Here is a 21,093-nt window from a genome sequence, read left to right as displayed (position 1 = left end):
CTTCTTTCTGTTATGCTTACGCCGACCATTTCGACTCATCCCTTTCGAGATCTAGCGTTGCTTTACTAGACGGGATGTCATTACTCAACATGCTGCAAATGTGTACCATCACGAACAGACTAAATCGCACGTTAGATCTTCTGTTTGTAAATGAAGATGCATACAAGAACTGCCATGTCTATCGTGCAGATGAGCCACTCGTTGAAATAGATTCGCATCACCCTCCCCTCTTAGTTGAGCAGACCTGTCCTGGACAGGTTATTTTTGACGAGATTCTTGATGATTTGAAGTATAACTTTTCAAAAACCGATTTTCCTGGACTCAACAACTCACTGCAAACGATTGACTGGGTGACTTTACTCAATAACGCAACCGATGTAAATGACGCAGTAGAAAAGTTCTCATCGATCCTGATCCAACTGTTTGAAATATATGTCCCAGCCCCGCGTCCTAAACCAAAACCACTTTGGTCCAATCGACGTCTCCGAGAACTTAAATGACTGAGGGCAGCCGCGCTTCGGCACTACACCAACCGACGAAATCCCAATACAAAGCGGGAATTCATATATGCTAGCAACAATTACAAAGCTTATAACCGCTTCCTATACTCTTGGCATGTATTACAAACGCAATCTGACCTTGAGCGAAATCCCAAACGTTTCTGGTTTTTTGTAAATGAGAAGCGTAAAGAGAGTGGACTTCCTTCTAGTATTACTCTGGCAAATAAAACTTCTAGTACGACTCGCGGTATCTGTAACCTGTTTGCAAAATATTTTTCGAATGCATTTGAAACAGTTCCGACTACTCCAGAACAGGTCGAAATCGGACTACGAGATGTTCCCAGGGGTGTGATGGACCTAGGTAACATCCATTTTACGGAGGAAGACATTGTTGCTGCTATTGATAAATTGAAATCTTCGACTTCGGCTGGTCCTGATGGGATTCCTGCCATTATTTTAAAAAGATGTTCGAGTGCCCTTTCCGCTCCCCTAAAGCTGATTTTGAATCTATCTTTGTCGCAAGGGACGTTTCCTCTTTGTTGGAAAAAATCGGTTATGTTTCCTGTTTTTAAAAAAGGTGATAAGCAGGACATAGCAAATTATCGGGGCATAACCTCTCTCTGTGCGGGGTCCAAGTTATTTGAAATTCTAGTAAGCAATGTATTGTTCCGGGAAGCCAAAACATATATATCAACAGATCAACACGGGTTCTTCCCAGGTATTTAGCACAATTCACTTCACACTGTATTAAAAGTTTTGAATGCGGAGCACAAGTGGATACTATTTATACAGATCTCAAAGCAGCGTTCGATCGTGTTGATCACTCGCTCCTACTGGCGAAGATAGAAAGATTGGGTGCCTCACTCAACTTCACCAAGTGGCTTAAATCATACCTTGTAGGTCGCACCTTATCTGTCAAACTAGGAAATGTTGAGTCACATAACTTTATAAATTTATCAGGTGTGCCCCAGGGTAGTAATCTTGGACCCTTGCTGTTCTCCTTGTTCTTCAATGACGTTTGTTTGACGCTCCACTGAAACTAGTCGAATTGTGCTGCTATTGATTTTTTCGAAATGTCCTGTAAGACCAGCTACTCGGGAAGTGAAACAATTACTGAAAGTGCAGATGGTGCTCAATCTGGTAGAAGTGAACGGGTGTACCTCATTAGGCATAAATACGTTAGGCATACTGACGTTTGGCATACGGTCGTTAGATATAATGGACGTTAGACAAAATGGACGTTAGGCATAATATAAGTTAGGCATAATACACATTAGACATGATATACGCTAGGTATAATGGACATTGTGCATAATGGACGATTAACATAATCGACGTTAGGCATAAATTATTATGTTGCAGTATCATTTCAAGGAAAGAATTTTTTAGCGGCGATGGCCTCGAGTGGTAAGAGCGGTAATGTTTGAACTTTCTTGATGTTGTAGAATTACTCTGGAAGCTGACCAAACTCGATGAACATTTTATTCTGCTGTATATAATTGAAGAAATGTCTACACAAATAAAAGAAGCAGAACGAATGCTTAGTATGCGGGAACTCAGCTTGTGTCAATTTGTCGATGTACAATCCATAAATTACACATGACTAAAATTGACTCAACATACTAAAATCAGTCTCATTTGTATTAAGGTATGAATGTCGTACAATAACTTAGATTAGTTCTTACATACATGCGTGGAGCAATTCGACATAGGTCCCAAATCGCAAATGTAAACAAACTGCGTTTTCGCATTATGCGACTAAAATACTACAAGATTGATGTGAAATTAGTTAAAATGGTTTTTAGTTCGGTTTATAATTAAATAAAAAGGAGAAACAGGCATTATCTGCAAGATTTCGACTTAGGCCATACACTTGGAAGGAATAAATATCACGCATGTTATTTTTCATTTTAGAGTCTCTCGTGCGCATTGAAGGTATGGTAAAGCAAAGCGTAATTTTTCTCTAACTCGAAAAACAAACGTAAGGTTGCAATCTCTATCATAACGAAAGCCTTGCGATTACTTTTATGTGAATTATAGCTATCGTTCATTATGCCTAACGTATATTATGCTAATCGTCCATTATGCTTAACGTCCATTATCCCTCACGTATATATGCCTAACGTATGTTATACGTCAGGCATAAGTGAATTGTATCTAACGTACGTACGCCTAACGTATTTTTGCCAGATATCACGCACCCAAAATGAATACCCATTTCAAACATTAACCAAGCAGAGTCATTCGTTTCACGGAACAACATACAGCACACCGACAAATGCGGCTAAATTAACTACAGCATCCCCGTTTATATAGGCAACAGGTCCAGAGAAGTGCGCTTACATGATTTAGCAAGCAAGAAATGATATTTAAGTTTTGTTTTGTCACTGGCTCTTGATTGTTTATTGTATGCAGTTTATTTCCAATTATTATCTTTGTTTATTTATTACCTTTGCAAGTTTTTGTTTAACGTGGGCTAAGTACACTCTCTAAATATACTTACCCGTTAATCAGCCTACGACAATTAGCGAAAAAATAATGAGTAGACTAGTTACACAGCAAAGTCGGTCAGCAGGAGCTAAGAAGAATAAACACGAAGTCGGAGGAAACCTGAATTTTGTAGTCTGAAGAATTTTACCAACGCTGGAGTGGCTGACAGCTAAATAGCTCGCGAAAAAGGATATTGGTATCGGGAAAAATACCGCCGCCGAGGAACTCTCAGTACCAGCTTGCAGATACATTGGAGCGAGTAACGCGAAGAATTGTAAGAAATCATACGAAGGTGGTTGAAATGATGTAAATCATTATGGTCGACACATCCGGATCGGTGTGTGTCTCAACAGGTGACGATATTTGTCGCATACCTGAGCATGTCAGATATACCGCGAAGGTTGGACAGCAAGTAAGAAAAGGCAGCAATGGAAAAAACATGAACGATGAACACAAAATAACAAAAGCAAAAGCACAATTCTTACTGAAAGAGTACCTAAAAATTGCCCTGGATGAATGAGGATTGCGAGATGCAAGAGATTTAGGTTTAGCGGACAGGCTTAACTACTACCAACCAATCCGACACTACCACGAGCCAGAAGGTAGCGGTGACTGTTGAAGATTCCTTTACAATAATAGATATTTACTCAATTTGTTGAACTGAGTCGATTGGTACACAAGATAGGGACCTCCAGGAGTCGGCAAAATCTTCAAAGCTTATGGGGGGGGGGGTCCTTTACCATTCTTTTATAAGAAATGTAAAAACATAAAAACTTGCGAATTTTCTGCGCATGGGCCTGTTCTATTGTGACTAGTTTTATAATCAGAATCCCTTTCACACATTTATGCCTCTTCGTTGAAGTTTAAGAGAAAACGGGTAAGTGCCGTGATTAAAGAGTCTTCCCCGGTCGGATGCCGAGCCTGAGAATTTATTTGACTTAAGCTAGCTGGGTCGTGTGTCTCGCAGATGCTTTCAATACGTAGAAGTGGACTCCGTACAATTGAGACTTCGAAGAAAATTTTCGTGGATGTTCCAAACGTTGTTCATGTGGTGAGAATGCTTCCGAGCAAACCAATTCCTTCATACGTAACCATTTTATGTAAATCAACCGAAAATGGGACGTTTAATCAAACAACACTGTTCATGCACCCAGGGCAGATTCCTATGTGCAAATTTTGCAATAAGACACTGCACCACGGAAAACTTTGTGCAGAAGCCGCTTAAAAAGGTCCGTCTACTATAACGTATCTTATGCCAAACCACAAACGGATACAAAACTAATATCTACGAACCTAACAGGAACAAATATTCACTTAATAACAATCGCTCTCAGTGTCTCCGAGCCAAGAACCGGTACAGGACCAGAACAGGACGGATGCGTTCGTCTGTGCGCTCGTATTCCTGTTCGGTTCTCTATTGCTTTCTTCGAAAATATTTTGAAGTGGTTTTTGAATACTTTCTAGTGTATTCCGTCGATTCAAACAATGCAAACTTCGTTTTTTGTCTTGTACATAAAATAGACAACTCCTTTAAGAACGCTTATTTTAACAAATGTTAAATATCATTTCAAATTTTATTGAATTCAAATGTCTTTCAATTTTTTTCCTGCTTTCATCCCATAACAATTTAGAAACGCGAATGGTTACAAAGAAATCACAATTACTATTTTTATTGCTCTTTAATGAATAACGGAATTTTTGGTTCATAAAAATGCGGGCCCTAATCAAGGCCTGGGCCCCAAGGCAATTGCTGACCACCTCTCTCATCGGGCCTGCGTGTATCGAGGTAAATTTGTGTTTATATGTTTGTAAACCATAAAGACACAATTACAAAAAAAATGGTTGCTCATAAAAAATTCTCCTCCATCGTGGTTTCATGTCGTAAAACTAACTAACTTTTGATTTTCAATATTAGAAATCCCTTTTTGCAGTGGACAGCATTGGTATTTCTTTTCACTATAGTAGCTGTTCCAGCCGAAACTAGTTAATCACACTTTATTGAACCGAACGCTAAAAACTACTGAAACTAAAATATCGTTGAATTTGCTGAATCCAGCCGGGAATATCGAAGCCATGTCGCTGCAATCTCCACAGTAAGATCCTCAGCTGCTGCGAACTCTGCAAAGACAGAAACACAATCTTACACACACACATAACATACATATACCCAATCAAATCGGATGTGAGAAAGGAAAACTTTTCCGAATCAATTTCACTTTACTAATCCTGCCCGGTTGGATTGGAGCCGACCGAACCCAGAGAAAATTCTGCCTATGCTGCCGTCCAGGGCAGCCGGGTTCGCGCTTACCTGCAGCATACTGAGTACGTTCTCGAACTCCCCGCTGCCGATCTGTTCGAAAAAGTACGAGAAATCATTGCTGGTTTCCAGTTTGTCGAAGAAAAGCAGGATTATCTCGTCCTGTGGCAGCAGTGCTAATATGTCATCGACTAATCCGTTCAGTCCCTGGGTGGTTAGATTCACTGCCATCAATATCGGCACCCGTAGAGGTCCGGTCGACGCAGATGGGCCGGTTGGAAGATGTAGGCGGGAAGAGAAAGAGAAATATATAAATTCGTCAACTTGTCGGTATTAGATTAAGGCTATCATGAATATTGGTGTGGTTTTTTGGGAAATCATACAATTGGCACTTCCATAAGGAAGAATTTGTAGGTAAGACCAAAGTCGTTTGGCATATTTCTACCATTTTTCAGTGTGTTCTCAGAGACGATATTTAGCTTATCAAATTGAGTATCATAAACAGGAGTTAGCAAACTATTCCGGATGCAAAATCAATCGTTATATAGGGTAAAATAAATCCTTTTGTCTCTGTCATTCTGCATAATAATCGTCTGTAGATGGTTTTTTAACATCGCTGGTCTGAAAATTTATACATTGCGAAATCCAGTGCGGTTAGAGAACCGCACGATACTCCAAACATTCCATTATAAAAGATTATTAAAAGCTTCCTGACTATTGTTGCTATATGATGCAGATGACTAACAGTATATCCTTCTTTCTCACACAATGCAAGACAACGGTTTTAATGTAAATTTTTGTTAATTGTAAAGCGGAACGCTGATTGATCAACCAAGTTCAACCAAACAAGTAGTGGATTTTTTTTATTTCGACTGGACGAATAGAAGGCGAACAGGTTATTGTGCCTATTAAAGCTGTGGACCCTGTTGTAACCCTATTTCGCAGGTCTTTTTTAAACCAAGTACATGAGATAATGACAATATCAAATTGGCTAAAATATTGTGCACGGGTTAGACCAGATTGTTTTCTTCAGTAATTAGGTTCATATTCGTTTAGAGCTATTAACTTAATCCTACTTTTAGTTAAAATTAAATATCTCTTTGAAATATCTGCTATTTCATCTTATTGGTATAGTACAAAGGAGCATAATGTCTACCAAAGGCTACCTGAGCTCCAGGGACAATTTTAATGGCCACTTGCTTTTCCAAAGATAAAATACTTTTTCTGATAATTTGAACCATTTCTTTTCTCACGTTATTAGTTTGTATAGGTTTCATAAATCCATATCTCCGGAACGAGAATTTCAAACGAGAAAATTTGCAAGCTGAAGACTGGAATGAGACTGATCTGTAATCGACTGAATGCACGATTTTTGTGAGATCGACAATGAACTAATCGCCAGCATAGCCTAGAAACTTCATTCTCCCCTCTATTTACCTCTATGCAAATGAATACTTTGAAATGTCTACCTGTCTTATTCATGAATCGCATTTTCTTCGTCGCTCTCCGTTCAAAGGGTTTGGTAGCACATGTAACCTTCTCTTAGTTTACTATTTTAAATTACGCGTAAAAATACCGAACCTGAAAATTCTATTCTATACAAAAGTTCTAAACATAAGTGTTTATTAACTCTTTCATCTTTAAAACACCTTTAAGAGTGGCATGCATAATTATCAATTCCAAGCAACTTTTTGCGTAAGAAGGCGAGACAAAATATTTTTAATCATCTTAAGCAATCATTTTAAGCATAATATAAATTTTTCCGAAAATCTGTGACCAAAAAGACACCTTTGAATATCGAAACAATTGAAAGTGCCAGTTTTCTGACAACTAATTAATTAATTGCACTAAAAAGTAGAAACACCAGGTAATCTTAAACGACGCCGTTAAGGAAAGAAGAAGGAAATCTATAAGGTGAAAACAAAAAAGTGCCATGTACAATAATTAGCCATTCTTCAAATAATGGGAGTTCAAAATTTCCGATATATCTAAAACGATGGTTCTCAAATTCGTCCAGTTCAGTAATTCTCAACCTGGGGTCCGCGGACCCCTAGGGAGCCGTGAAGTCGTTGTTGGGGGTCCGCGAAGAAAAAAATATTTTCCGAGTGCATATTGAAATTTTATGTCTTGATTCCTAATAAAATGAAAATAACTGATTGATAGCATTTAAAAACGATGTTTATCCGTGAAGGTTCGCAGCAACCCAGGGTGATTTCTAAGAAATCCGTGGTACGATGAAGGTTAAGAACCGGTGGTCTAGTTCGTTTTATTCATTTTAATCATTTGAATCATTTTCTTTAAATATTATTCTGTATGCTCATTTTTTTCAGTTAATTCATTTCATGGATTTCGTTTCGTTTATTTATTCCAATATTTGACCAATTTGAAATCATTTTGTTCATTCAGTTTTCTGTTTATACGCTTTATTCAATTGAGTTCATTTTGTCTTTTATCTATTTTAAACGTTTTATTCTTTAGATTACTTTATTTTGTTCATGCATTTTATTCAGCTTCTTTATTTTAATAATCTTATTAATTTTATCAGTCACTCATTTTATTTATTTCAACCTAATTTATAATTTGACGCAATTTAATTTACTCTATTAGTTTAAATCTCTTTTAATATTAGTTAATTTTACATTCTAGTAATTTATTTCATTTTAATCTGTTTATTTTCTCTTGTTTTTATTCACTTTGACAATTCAATAATTAGATTTATTTTATTTAAATTTTGTCCATTTTTTCCTTTTTTACTCATTTTACCCATCTTTTCCACTTAATCCATTTTATCCTTTTATCCATTTTTTCTTCACTTTATTCATTTCATCCATTTTATCAATTTTATTCATTTAATTTATTTTATTCATTTTTAAAATTTTATTAATTTTATACATATTATTCATTATATTAATTGTATTAATTGGATTAATTTATTAATTGGATTCAATATATTAATTGTATTAATTGTATTATTTGTATTAATTGTGTTAATTGTGTTAATTGTATTAATTGTGTTAATTGTATTAATTGTTTTAATTGTATTAATTGTGTTAATTGTGTTAATTGTACTAATTGTATTCATTGCATTCATTCATTGAATACTATGAATACAATATTCATTGTATTCATTGCATTAATTGTATTCATTGTATTCATTCAATTTGTTCATGTTATTCATTTTAAACGTCTGTCCATATTCGTTTCAACCATTTTATACGTTTTATCAATTTTATTTGCTAGTTATCATTTTATGCATTTTGTTTATTTTATTAATTTAATGGATTTTACGTATTTCATACATTTTATTGTCTTCAATCATTCTATACATTGTATACATGTCATTTGTTTTACATATTCTATACAATTTTTTATCGCTTGCTTTTTTATTTATTTTATACATTTTACCGGTTTTATTAATTTTATTCGATTGTCCCTCTTTTTTCGCTTTTTCCATTTTATTGACTTTATTCACTTTATTCGTTTTGTTAATTCTTTTTGTTTTTCGTTTTCTGCATTTCATTCATATCTTTTATTCACATTTTTTTCATTTGGCTCATTTTAATAATTTTATTTCATTCATTTTTTATTTTATTTTATTAATTTATTTTATCTTTTCATTTGCAAAATTTATTTTATTAATTTATTTCAAACTTTTTATTAATTTAATTTAAACTCTCTGTTTAGTTTATCGACTTTTTATTCTCTTCATTTTATCCGCTTTTGGGTATTTTATTTTTTTTAGATGTTTCATATTTGATTCAATTTATTTCTTTTACTGAATTTATTCCTTGAGCTCATTTATTATTTTATGCAATTAATCCAAATGATCTATTTTATCTATTTTATTCACTTTATTCAAATTGTTTGTTTCATTCATGTTATTTATTTTTCTTTAGTTTATTGTTTTGTCATTTTGTCCCTTTTTCTCATTTTATACTTTTTCGACATGTTATGTATTTTACCCATATTCTTATTTTTTTTCATTTTAATAATTTATTGATTTGATTAATTTTTTCAATTCATTTACTTTATCAATTTTATTTTTTTGTTCGTTGTATTTATCGTATTTAACTTATTCATTTTATCTCTTTTATACATTTATCCATCTTATCCGTTCCATCCATTTTATTCATTTTATCCGTTTTATTCATGTTATTCATTTTATCATTTTGTTTATTTTATTCGTTTTAATCATTTTATCTATTTTATCCAGCTTATTCATTTGGTTATTTTTTGTACTACCGTTAGACTCCGTTTTTGGTACGTTCCGTTTTTGGCGGGCATAACGAATAAGGTTAATTTTGCTGATTTTTCCTATAATTTCATTTCATTTCATTCCATTTCACATATGCTTATGTAATTATTGTTATTGTAACATCTATGATGTCACAAATTGAAAATAAAAGCTTTTAAAGTATTCCATTTTTGGCACGGTTCCAGTTTTGACAACCGAAAAAAAGAAGTCAAAACCGAATCCTGCTGTATTCATAATATTCACTTTATTAATTGGATCCATTTTATTCAATTTATTCCAAATACAGTGAGACCCGATTTTATCAGCCCCCGATTTTGTCTAACCCCATTTTATCAGCTTTTTAACACGATTTTGTCAGCCTGATATAAAAATTAATAGTTGGTAGTTTGATGGGCTCTAGCAGACGAATTAAGTTGAATTGGAGTAAATCCTTTCTTGAGCTTATTTTTCTTATCTTAGAGATCCGAAATGTGCAAAAATAAACATTTTTTTAAAATTTTGCGAAAATAAACATTTAAACTATTTTTTCCTTAATAGAAGTTTAAACTAAATAATCAGAAATGGTTTATTCAATTCATTCTTTTTATTCTTTATAATTATTGTATCTTATTTATTTCGTACATTTTATTTTTTTGTTAATGTTTCTCATGTTTTTCATTTTTTATTTTTTCATTTTATTTATTTGAATTATTTTATTCGTTTTATTTCTATTCATTTTATTTATTTTAATCATTTTATTCATTCTGATCACTGTTATAATGTTATTTATTTTATGGATTCTGTTGATTTTATTGGTGTTGTTGATTTTATTCATTTCACTCTTTTTATTCATTTTAAAGATTCTATAACCTTAATTCATTTTATCCATTTCATTCGTTTTATCCTGTTATTCGTCTTTTTCACTTTATTCATTTCATTCATTTCGATTATTTAATTTAATTTATTCTTGTTATTCATGTTTTTATTTTAGTCATTTTATTTATTTTTTATTTTATTCATTTTATCCATTTTATCTCGTTTTTCTTACTTATTCATTTGATTATTGCTGTTAATGCTATTCTTTTCTTCATTTTATTCATTATATTCATTGAATACATTTTATTCATTTTAAAAATTTTACTCTTTTCATTAATTGATTTTATTCTATTACACTCAAGTTTTTTTTTTACGCGGTATTTTTTTACGCGGTTTTTTTTACGCGGATTTTGAAATTTACGTGGTTTTCATTTACGCGGATTTTGAAATTTACGCGGTTTTCATTTACGCGGTTTTTGAAATTTACGCGGTTTTCATTTACGCGGTTTTTGAAATTTACGCGGTTTTCATTTACGCGGATTTTGAAATTTACGCGGTATCCATCAATGAGGTTCCCTTTATCGCGGATTCTTAAATTTAAGTGGTCTTCATTTACGCGGATTTTGAAATTTACGCGGTTTTCATTTACGCGGATTTTGAAATTTACGCGGTTTTCATTTACGCGGATTTTGAAATATACGCGGTTTTCATTTACGCGGATTTTGAAATTTACGCGGTTTTCATTTACGCGGTTTTCATTTACGCGGCTCGTATCCCCCGCGTAAAAAAAAACCTGAGTGTATTTCAATTCGTTTTATTAATTTTATCCAGTTCATACTTTTTTCAGTTGCTTCATTTTATTATCAATCTTGTCTTTTTCATCCTATTCGCTAATTTGGCTCAACGTAATGTATTCTTTATTTAAATATTCTCTTTAATTTTACATTTATTACGCTGAACTGATTAGATTTTTTAATTTTATTTATTTGAATATATTAATTATTCTACTTTATTCATTAAATTTTTGCTTAATTTTTTTTTGATTTTTATAAATTATTTATAATACACTTCCCACACTGCCCACTTCGCATGAGTTCTGCAAGCTATTGAATGATCCAACAGTGATATGGGTAAGCAATGTCTAATCTCTTGGCTAGGTGGACCAAATTGTTTTCTTTTGTTCTGTTTAGGTATCTATTTGCTTTGACTGTAGAAAAATGTTTCCTCTACACCAATTTAAGCCTAAAACCTCAGTTCACGTCTTAATGACAAACGCAAATACAAACTATATGCCACGGTGGCACAAACACTCGACATTGAATACTACGGCAACATTTTGTGCAAAATAGATCATAAATCGAAGAACCATCATTTCTTATAGGATTTATGAACACACTAGCGATTGAATTCAAGGAATGCTGGATAGGGCAATCTGTTAGCGTAGTGAAATGTTCACTAAGAAACCAAACGTGGATTGTTCTGAAGTTGAAAGCCAACTGTATCCACTTACATCACATCGCTGCTGTAAATTCTTTTGCTTTAAAAATAAAGAAAAATTCTTGTGAAGTGCATCGTTTGAAGGATACCTTCGTTTTGAGATAGTAATAAAGATATTTATTTAAAAGATATTTATTTAAAAGTTTGCGCACCTGATTTTTTCAGCAGTTACTCCATAATTATATTTTTCGCTTTACTGAAGCTCCAAGCCACTGTTTGGCGTATTGCAATTTTTGGGCAAGGGGCAGATCCAGCGGGATGGTCCTGGGGCTCTAGACCCTCCCCGAAAATTTTCAAAATTTTAATTTAATTTCGAATTTAACTTTTTTTAAACCCAAAATCATTTTAAACAAAATTTACCGATTTTCATTGTATGACATAATTAAGTATTCTGTATTGTACAATATTCATTTCAAAATTGAAAAAAAATCTGTACCCGCCTTTGCATAAAATTGGTCGCATTGGCTCTATACTGCACCAAAACTATGTCAGATCAGACCAAAAACCGTAGAACCACAGTGTTGTAAAAAAGAGGCAATTGACGTTTTTGACAGCACTTTTTAAGAAACGTTTCCTTTTTCCGATTTCGCAGGCAGCAATTGCAAATTGCTTGCCAGACCAAATATTTTTTCGTTAGGTTTGCTTGGCTAAACTTTCTCGTTCACACTATACACTGGCATTTCTTAAAATTTGTTGGCAATATTTTTTGTAGCAGACGAACCACTATGATCAGTATTTAGATCCATTGTGGTGAAATGTAAACATTACAGGTTAAATTGCATACTAGTGAAATTCGATTGTTTTGCGTCGTTTGCAGAAGAACATGTGAACAGTTGTTTGTGAAAAAATGGCGTAGACTAGCATCTAATAGATGTTGTAGTATTTAAGAAGTTCTTCATAGCCAAGCGCATTATTTACGAAGACTGCCTTAAAATACATAATGAAGACCAAGGAATTCTTTGCTGACCTGGACAAGAGAGTTCGAATTGTGAAATTACGGTAAACTTGCCCTACTCTCATTGCTCTTTCTTATCGAAGGAATTATTCATTCTCAAACAACGCAATGTAACTATGGAGGTCAAATTACTAATTGTTCATTTAATGTATAAATTCAGTTAAGAGCAACGGCAACATATATTTCTATCCTTTAAATTGTGATTACGATATGTCTCTGAAGGGTGTAGTTTCGAAAATTCCCAACACAAATTTTTGAAAGTTTTTTTTACAAGCACAATAAAACATGTACTTTTTCACGGCCCTTCGAACCCGAAAGTGAAAGGTACTGCCTTTCTATATATGAGAAAGGCAAAACGATAGGTTTGTTATCTTTACTGATAAAACCATAAAACGCTAGTGTTCAATAGATTCTCATCGTGTTAGGATCAGAAGTCAGACATTCCATAGATTAAAACAATGCTCGCGTTAGTCTATACTATTTCGCCCTGTCATGTTTCTAATTATTCCTCATCACCCATCAAAACCACCATCCGGCACTTTCCTTAATCCCACCAGAGAGGCATTCATCATCAAGCCTCGCCGCCTCGTGTCTACTCACAATTGCGTATTGTCTCGTCCGGCTCGGCAAAGATATCATCCACGTTGAATCGTGCACTCAGCTCCTGCCAGACGTGCTCCACGCTGAAGCCAATGTTGTCCAGGTAACGGCGGAAACTTCGCACCTCGTTTAGTTTCACAATTTCCAGCTTTATCTGCGAGTAGTCCTCGCTGCAGACATAGTCAAAGGCATTCTCCACCTCGGCGTCATAGTGATAGTAGTACTGCATTAGCGAGTGCACGTCCGCGAACGGAATCAAGTCGAGGAAGTCCATTATGTCCTGCTGCAGATGGTGAGACGGTTGCTCATCAATGTGCCGAATCGGCACCGCTGGTAGCTGGTAGGCCAATATCTGATACCGGAGCAGCGAACAAAACGACAATATTGCATACAGCGATGACGCGAGAACTTTCTGGCTTCCCGCTGCATTCGTGTTCGGTGACCTCATGGTGCTGCTTCTCCTCGTGATAAGTGCGAGTAATTAATTTAAGGGGCTCTCCAGGATGTTCGGGGTTAGAGCACTTATTTGAACGTTTGAATTGAGTTAAAAGAATTACGGTACACTTTCCATGCCATACAATCACGATACCCTTGTGAATACGTGAACCGTTCTATTGGATATCAGATCCATTTGATCTTCAGAATATCAATTCACGCTACGGTCAGCAGACAGGTTTTATCACTCTGCACCGCAAAAACTTTCTCTTCCTGTTACGCGAGTTCGGTTTGGCGGTTGGCAAAAACTATATGAATGCCGAACTTTTCGCGGGCGAATCCGTAAATGAACTGAGCTCCTCTCGGTTCGGGCTGGAGTAAAGTCTCATCCGACCACACAATATCCGTAGAATGAGCCGCTCTCAAGTACGGCGTCGTTGATTGAATTTAAATTGGTCCCTGGCAAGGCTGGGGCGCGTATATTGTGTCTGCATCAGATATCCGCCATTCATCGCGGGTTGGCTAAATTTGTAAATAAGTCGTAACTGAGACGTCGGGGCCGTATCACCGTAAGCTTGAATGGGATGCTGTACAACTAGCCGGACTGACTGGGAGTGGAACAGAACCAACTGTGTAGTGAGTGATGATTCGATTATCCAATTTATGAGAAGTAGCAATTTGGGGTGAAGCCGTCGGTCGTTCTGTGCCCTGCCAAGTGTAAATAAATAGCGGAAATTTGGCCTTCCCCAAACTATGCTCAGTGCGAGAACAAATTTCGAAGGCCAATCAAATCTACAGAATTTATCACCAGTGCTAATTGAAAGTGGCTCCTAATTGGATTACCTTTGGGGTGCTTTTGGGTGGAGGGAGTGGAACTGCAGGACGGATGGTTTGGCTGGTGTGTTTTATCGAGATGCACAAGTGCCCATCAGACGCGACGACGAACGCACGGCATGACAGTCTAATTGAGTGAACTTGTTGGACCGGGGCAAATTTGATCATAACTTGTCGCCGTCTTCGGTCCTGAGGCTTTGGGTTTGAAACATCGACGACACCAGCTGATAACTTGACTTTACCATGATGGGAAGGATAAATTTCCGATTTGGAAACTGTGATATGAACAACTTTCACTTCAGTATCTGCTAAGCTTTAACAAAACCACTGTTCTATCAGATATTATCAAAACGATAGCAATTAAAGAGTGTTTATTTAATTAGGATATGAAGCTATTTTGTTTTAATATAAAGTTTCAAGTTCTAGTAGCATATATAGTAACGCATGGAAAAGAATAAAATAGTGCAACATTCAGGGCTTTCAGGGCTATCCCATGCTTCTCTAATTGTTATTGTCTAGATAAATAGGTTATCAGGTCGGGTGTAGGAGTTTGAACAACAAAAAGTGGTAAACCTTCGATTAATCGGATATCACTTAAGTCAATATCAAGTCCAGCGATTAGAACATCTTTTTAAAGGGGTTATGTTCGGCTTCCAGTTTTTGAAATATTTAAAAAACGGAATATATTGCTTTTATTACGCCTTTCTCAAGGAATCTTCAAAAGGTTACACTTAGTCAAAATTACACTACAAGAAACATTGATTAACCTAAACACTTACTAAGCTAATTACCGTGTTATCGTCAAGCACACCTTCGTATATTGGTGCAATTGTCACATTTAGCTGTTTTTGCGTATTGCCACTGACTCACGCACGTGGCGGTTAATTAATTATCCGAAAACGGTCCGTAATGAAGAAAAATATTTTGTGTTTGCTGTTTCTGTATCCACTTCTGTTTTGATCACACTAGCTTAATAAGTGTTTAGGTTAATCAATGTTTCTTGTAATGTAATCTTGACTAAGTGTAACGTTTTGTAGATTCCTTGAGAAAGACGCAATACATGCAGCCGAAACGTCGGATGTAAATATTCCGTTTATTAAATGTTTCAAAGACTGGAAGCCGAACATAACCCCTATAAAAAGAACTCCACCAACAGTTGTTAGTTTTCTCAAAAAGATGGGAACATCTTTAAAACATATCAATAAATTGTTATTGTGGCTTCCTCCTCTAGGTTGATGGGTTTGATGGCATTGCCATATTTGTGCATCAGTTTTAAAGAACCTCTGACAGACAATTGCTTTAAGTTGGTTATGACATTACGCCTCGATAGTGGTGCATTGAGGAGACCAAGAGGGCTCTTTACGTTTTGTGTTTTTTCATACTCTGCACCTGCCCAAACTAACGATCAATCAATTGGCCACGCAGTTACAAATTCGAATTTATGCACGCAAAGGTACATACACGCTAGCATACGCGACAAACACGTTAACATACAAACGCTCGAACCCTTCGCGATCATCCCGCACAGCTACGCCCACGATCTCACAAATATGGTAACACACCGGCAACTAAGTGAACGTTTTAGTACTTATAAGTTTACAAACGCGGTCTCAAGAGTGAACCTCTAAACGCCCGTGCTCTAACCATGCTCAACACTGGATCGCGCATCAGAACAATCAGAATTAGTCGAAGTTTGGGGTCCTTAGTAATCCAGAAATGCTCTTCGATCCAGGCTGTACGGAGCCATCAATGATGACTGCCCTTGAGTTCTTTTCAGGTAGTTCTGATTCTTGGACATTTGCTCATAGAATTGTGACAACCGAATCGATCAAATGGGCGATTGAAAGTTTTGCTACGCATAAGTCTCCGGGAAAAGATGAAATCATTCCAATTCTAATACGGAGAAGATATGAACACTTCAAGCATATTTTGAAAAAAGTTCATACTTGTAGTTTTGCAACAGGAAACGTGCCATCGGCGTAGCGGGAAATAGCACTCGGAGTGGGTGAGTGAACTCGGATGCAGCAATGTTCGTATCAAACACGATCGATGTGCCACCACAAGTATGCGACCGTTTTATCACGGAAAGGAAAATTACCATGCCATACCACGAAAATCACGATGTGCGCATCGGACTTCGAAAAAGTGTAGCAGTACTGTTGAGTTGATTTCCTAGCCACCGACGCAGCCGCTCGTAATTGTACCGACCATGAACAATCATTCTCAGTTTGTAGCTCAGTTCTACCAGGTACCAGTGTACAGCTACTACCCGCAGTTCTACGCACAACATCAGTGTCCAGTGCAAACCATTTGTGTGCAATGCTTTCCGCAGTTTGTCGACATGAATACTGTAGCGCACCCGGTAAAACAGTTCGCGCAGCAGTTTAGACAGTGGTACCACTGTAACTACTATTAAATAACGATGTGGTTTCATATTTGTAATATATAAAAATTGTTAGACATTCCAAAATCCTCAGATGTATGGTTTAAGATGTACGGATCAACATTGCCAAAGACATGCCTCAATTGATTAGATTTTGTAATAAAAAGATATTCTAATATATAGTTGACTTCAAAGTTATAAAAAATATCTGGTCACCTCCAATCAATATTCAACAAAACTATTTGCAATGAAATAAGCTACGCGCTCTTAAGTTTTGAGATATACAGAAATATTGTGAGATTTTTCATTGAATTTTGAATTTCTTCAACCGATTTTTCATACATATTGCAATAGAAATTTGAAAACTCTTGTGAAAGAGCTAGAGCTATCAGGAAAATGCTTATATTTGACATATGGTATGTGGGGTTAATTACCATTTGATTTAGCAGTGTTCCGAAAAAAAGTTCGAAATTGTTGCCGGTCTAATACCCACTCATTTTTTATATCATATTTCTGATCAATGCATATTCGGGACAAAGGTTCCCATCAAGAAAAATAATCATGACGCACACTGAATCATATATGCAATATAGCAAGATGAAATCGATTGCTCATTGAGCTTACATTCAAGAGATTAGAGATCTTCAAACGAAGTTTGCTAAAACATCTTAGCCTTTATTTGAGTTCATGATCTAATATTCAATTGTGCTGCATAGTTGGCACCCCAATATAATTTTTAAAGGATGGGTCCTTGTGGCGTGATGTCTTCGATAAAGTTGTTCATCAAAACGGGTCTACCCCATTAGGCATAAATACGTTAGGCATACGATCGTTTGGCATACGTACATTAGGCATAATGGACATTAGGCATAAAGACGTTAGGCATAATGGACGTTAGGCATAATATACGTTTGGCATAATGGACGATTGGCATAATGGACGATAGGCATAAATTAACATGTTTAAGTATCACTTAAAGGATTTTTTTGCGATTATGGCCTTGGGTGGTAAGAGTATGAATGTTTGAACTTTTTTGATGTTGAAGTAGTATAATTGGAAACTGATCAACCTCGGTCAACATTTTGTTCTGCTGTATATACTTGAAGGAATCTTTGCTCAAATAAAAGCATATTGCGTAAATTTCTCGGCGTACAACCAATAAATTTCATATGACTAAAATAGTTTTATCTCTTTTGTATAAAATCAATCCCAGATGTATTAACCCTTTCATGTTCATCTTTTTATAGTGCATATAAGGTTCCAAGATTATTTTTCTTTGAAAAGGGTGGGGTCAAGAAACATTGAAAACCTATTTTCATAAGGATAGGTGCTTCCCTCGCAATGCTGGAAGCCACTCAAATTTTGCCTTCTGCTCAATACCATTCTGCTAGAATAATTACTATAGTCCAAGTGCGTGGAAAACGTAATTGAAGACTGTCTAAATTGATAGGTTTTATCAGTTTTTAATAATATAGCAAAATAACGAAGATATACTAAAATTTCATATTTCGTAGTCAACTTAAACTGTCCATGGCAGCACTGATTCATTGAAATCCAATCAGATTAATTGCAATTCGCAATGTTTATAAACAACATGAGCATGAAGGGTATTAAGCATTAGGTATTAATAACGTGCATTAACTTAGATTAGCTCTTACATACATAAATGGTGCAAAAGTCAAAGAAAAAAAATATATGCCTTGAAGAACAGCTCATGAAAAAAAGAATGACGAATTTTATTATTCATTAAACTAATATACGAATATTATAACTTCTATATTGATTATCTCCGATATCATTCAGATCAATTATTATATTCCTGAAGCCATCAAAGAACACAAAACAGATTTCTTCGTTACGGACCGTTTTCGGATAATTACTAAACCGCAACGTTCGTGAGTCTTTGGCAATACGCAAAAATAGCTGAATATGACTATTGTACCAATATACGAAGGTGTGCTTGACTATAACACGGTAACTAGCATAATTCCTTGAAAAAGGCGCAATACATGCAGCCGAAATGTCGGATGAAAAGTAAATGTTTCGTTTGGTAAATACTTCAAAGACCGCCGAACATAACCCCACCAACAGTCGTTAGTTTTTCTCACAATTTCAATATTTTGATACAATTGTTTTAATAGCCTTTTTTATTTCGACTAATATGTAGTCACAGTTTCTTTTTAACGAGCTTAGGCAGCATTACTACGAATCGCTCAAGTCTGCCAACATATCTCAAGGCAAAGACAGACTGTCCCTCATTGCCATGAAAACCGACGATATTTTTGCTGTCTCTCGTTAAAAGGCATGGTATAGCAAGCGTAGTTTTTTCTAAGCCGACAAAAACGAGTTAAAGATTAAGAATCCTACAATAATGATGTCCTTTATGCCTAACGTACATTATGCCAATCGTCCATTATGCCCAACGTATATTATGCCAATCGTCCATTATGCTCAACATCCATTATGCCTAACGTACTTATGCCTAACGTATTTATGCCTAACGTCGCGCACCCCATCAAAACATTAAAAAAGATTGTCGAAAAAACATCGAAATTCCACTGCCCTCTTATATAAAAATGCAGAGTTAGTACGAAAATTTGACATTAGAACAGTTTAATTTCAAGTGTGGGTATAGTTAAACTTAACTAGGCAAACGTTACCAAGTTTTTTTTTTAATGTGTCACCCTAAGGCCCTTCTTGACGGGGCCAACCCGGCCAACCGTACCCCACGGGCATTGCTATTCCATCTGCCTACTTGACAATGATTTCTGCTACAGCAGTTAGAGTCTTTTGCAGTGAAGCCAGCAAAAGGATTTGACTACTACTATTTCATATTGGCATACAAATTATTTTAAAAATAGTTCGATGAACCAAGTGTATTCACGTTTGTTCTAACAGTAGCAATTTTGCAATTTCCATCTCATGGTATCATCCGGAACACAAAAATCAATAGTACAGTCCGCTAATACCTAATAATAGTATCCAAAACGAGATATTTGTTTAGTAATGTCAAATTTCTGATCGTTTGGACCTGGAATGATCGATTCAAACAAAAAGAGAAAACTACCGACAATCCTAATCTGGCGTTATGTCTTTACTTTTTAATCACTTTAAAACAAGGAAGCTATCTGTCAGATGTCCTCCCCAGATATTTCTAATTCACCAAACATTGAAATGTTTGACTGTCAGATGATTCTGCATCTTTTACCGAATTGCATATTTGCACATACAAAGAACTCTTTTCAATAGATCCGAATGCCATGCGTCGCTGCATTTACTATCCTTACAAATTCCCCAATCGCATAAAAACATGAGACCACCGAAGCGTGTAGGTACTGTTTTCGTACACTTGTCCATCAGCATATCAGCAAGGTCCGACCTGAATAGATTATGCTCAACTTTATCTATCATATTCTCCAATGAACTGTTGGCCTCTTTTAATACGACACAAAGATGCTCTCCGGTTGGATGATTTTGCCCTTGCTGTACCACCACCTTTGATTATGTATAGCAGAAATTTTGTATAACTACCAACCGGCTGAGATTCCGGTGGTGGTGGTGGTGGTACATTAACATCCCCGAACAGAAAGAGCGACCGGTTGCAATTTACACATCAGCAGACGCCTTGTCTTAGTCACACATCAGCGGGCGAACTCCGGAGTTCAATGATGAAACATATCAGGATGCTTCTAATAACCATAATGGTTAGCGTGCTAGCCAGTACGACGGTGACCGAGGTGAGGTTTATAGAAGTGGTTGTTCGTCCCACAGCTCTGTTTCATCTATGAGTATGCATCGAATGAGATGATGGAAGATTTTTATTATGTGTAACTAATACCTATGTTGAATGTCAAAGTTCAAAGATATTATCAGCGTGTACCATTGGGCATCCCCCACCTTGTTTGTGCAATAGCGACATTGTAAAGGAAGAAATTCGCATTAAAAAGTCACATGACATTTACTACATCTTCTGCATTCATCCTACCAATTTAAAAATATAAGTTAGAACAGTGTATGCAGTTGTGCAATCTCTTGACAACATACTAATTCAATGAGTAGGATGCAATTGTAGGATTCTACCCAAATTCATAG

General features: G+C 35.7%; 1 protein-coding gene across 1 annotated transcript; it reads right to left on the bottom strand.

Annotated features, from left to right (window-relative positions):
* Window positions 1-4,969: 4,969 nt before the first annotated feature.
* Window positions 4,970-14,154, bottom strand: LOC131691322 (protein G12-like). Its single transcript, XM_058977614.1, has 3 exons — window positions 13,350-14,154; window positions 5,299-5,471; window positions 4,970-5,108 (listed from the first exon to the last, which is right to left on the bottom strand). Exons 1-3 carry the CDS (start codon window positions 13,795-13,797, stop codon window positions 5,001-5,003), a joined length of 729 nt encoding a protein of 242 aa, XP_058833597.1. The 5' UTR covers window positions 13,798-14,154; the 3' UTR covers window positions 4,970-5,000.
* Between the last annotated feature and the right edge of the window lie 6,939 nt (window positions 14,155-21,093).

The sequence above is a fragment of the Topomyia yanbarensis genome, chromosome 3 (genome assembly GCF_030247195.1).
Source record: "Topomyia yanbarensis strain Yona2022 chromosome 3, ASM3024719v1, whole genome shotgun sequence".
Taxonomy (NCBI): Eukaryota; Metazoa; Arthropoda; class Insecta; order Diptera; family Culicidae; genus Topomyia; species Topomyia yanbarensis.
Note: the sequence above shows the minus strand (reverse complement) of the source record. Positions and strands in the feature narration are given on the sequence as shown.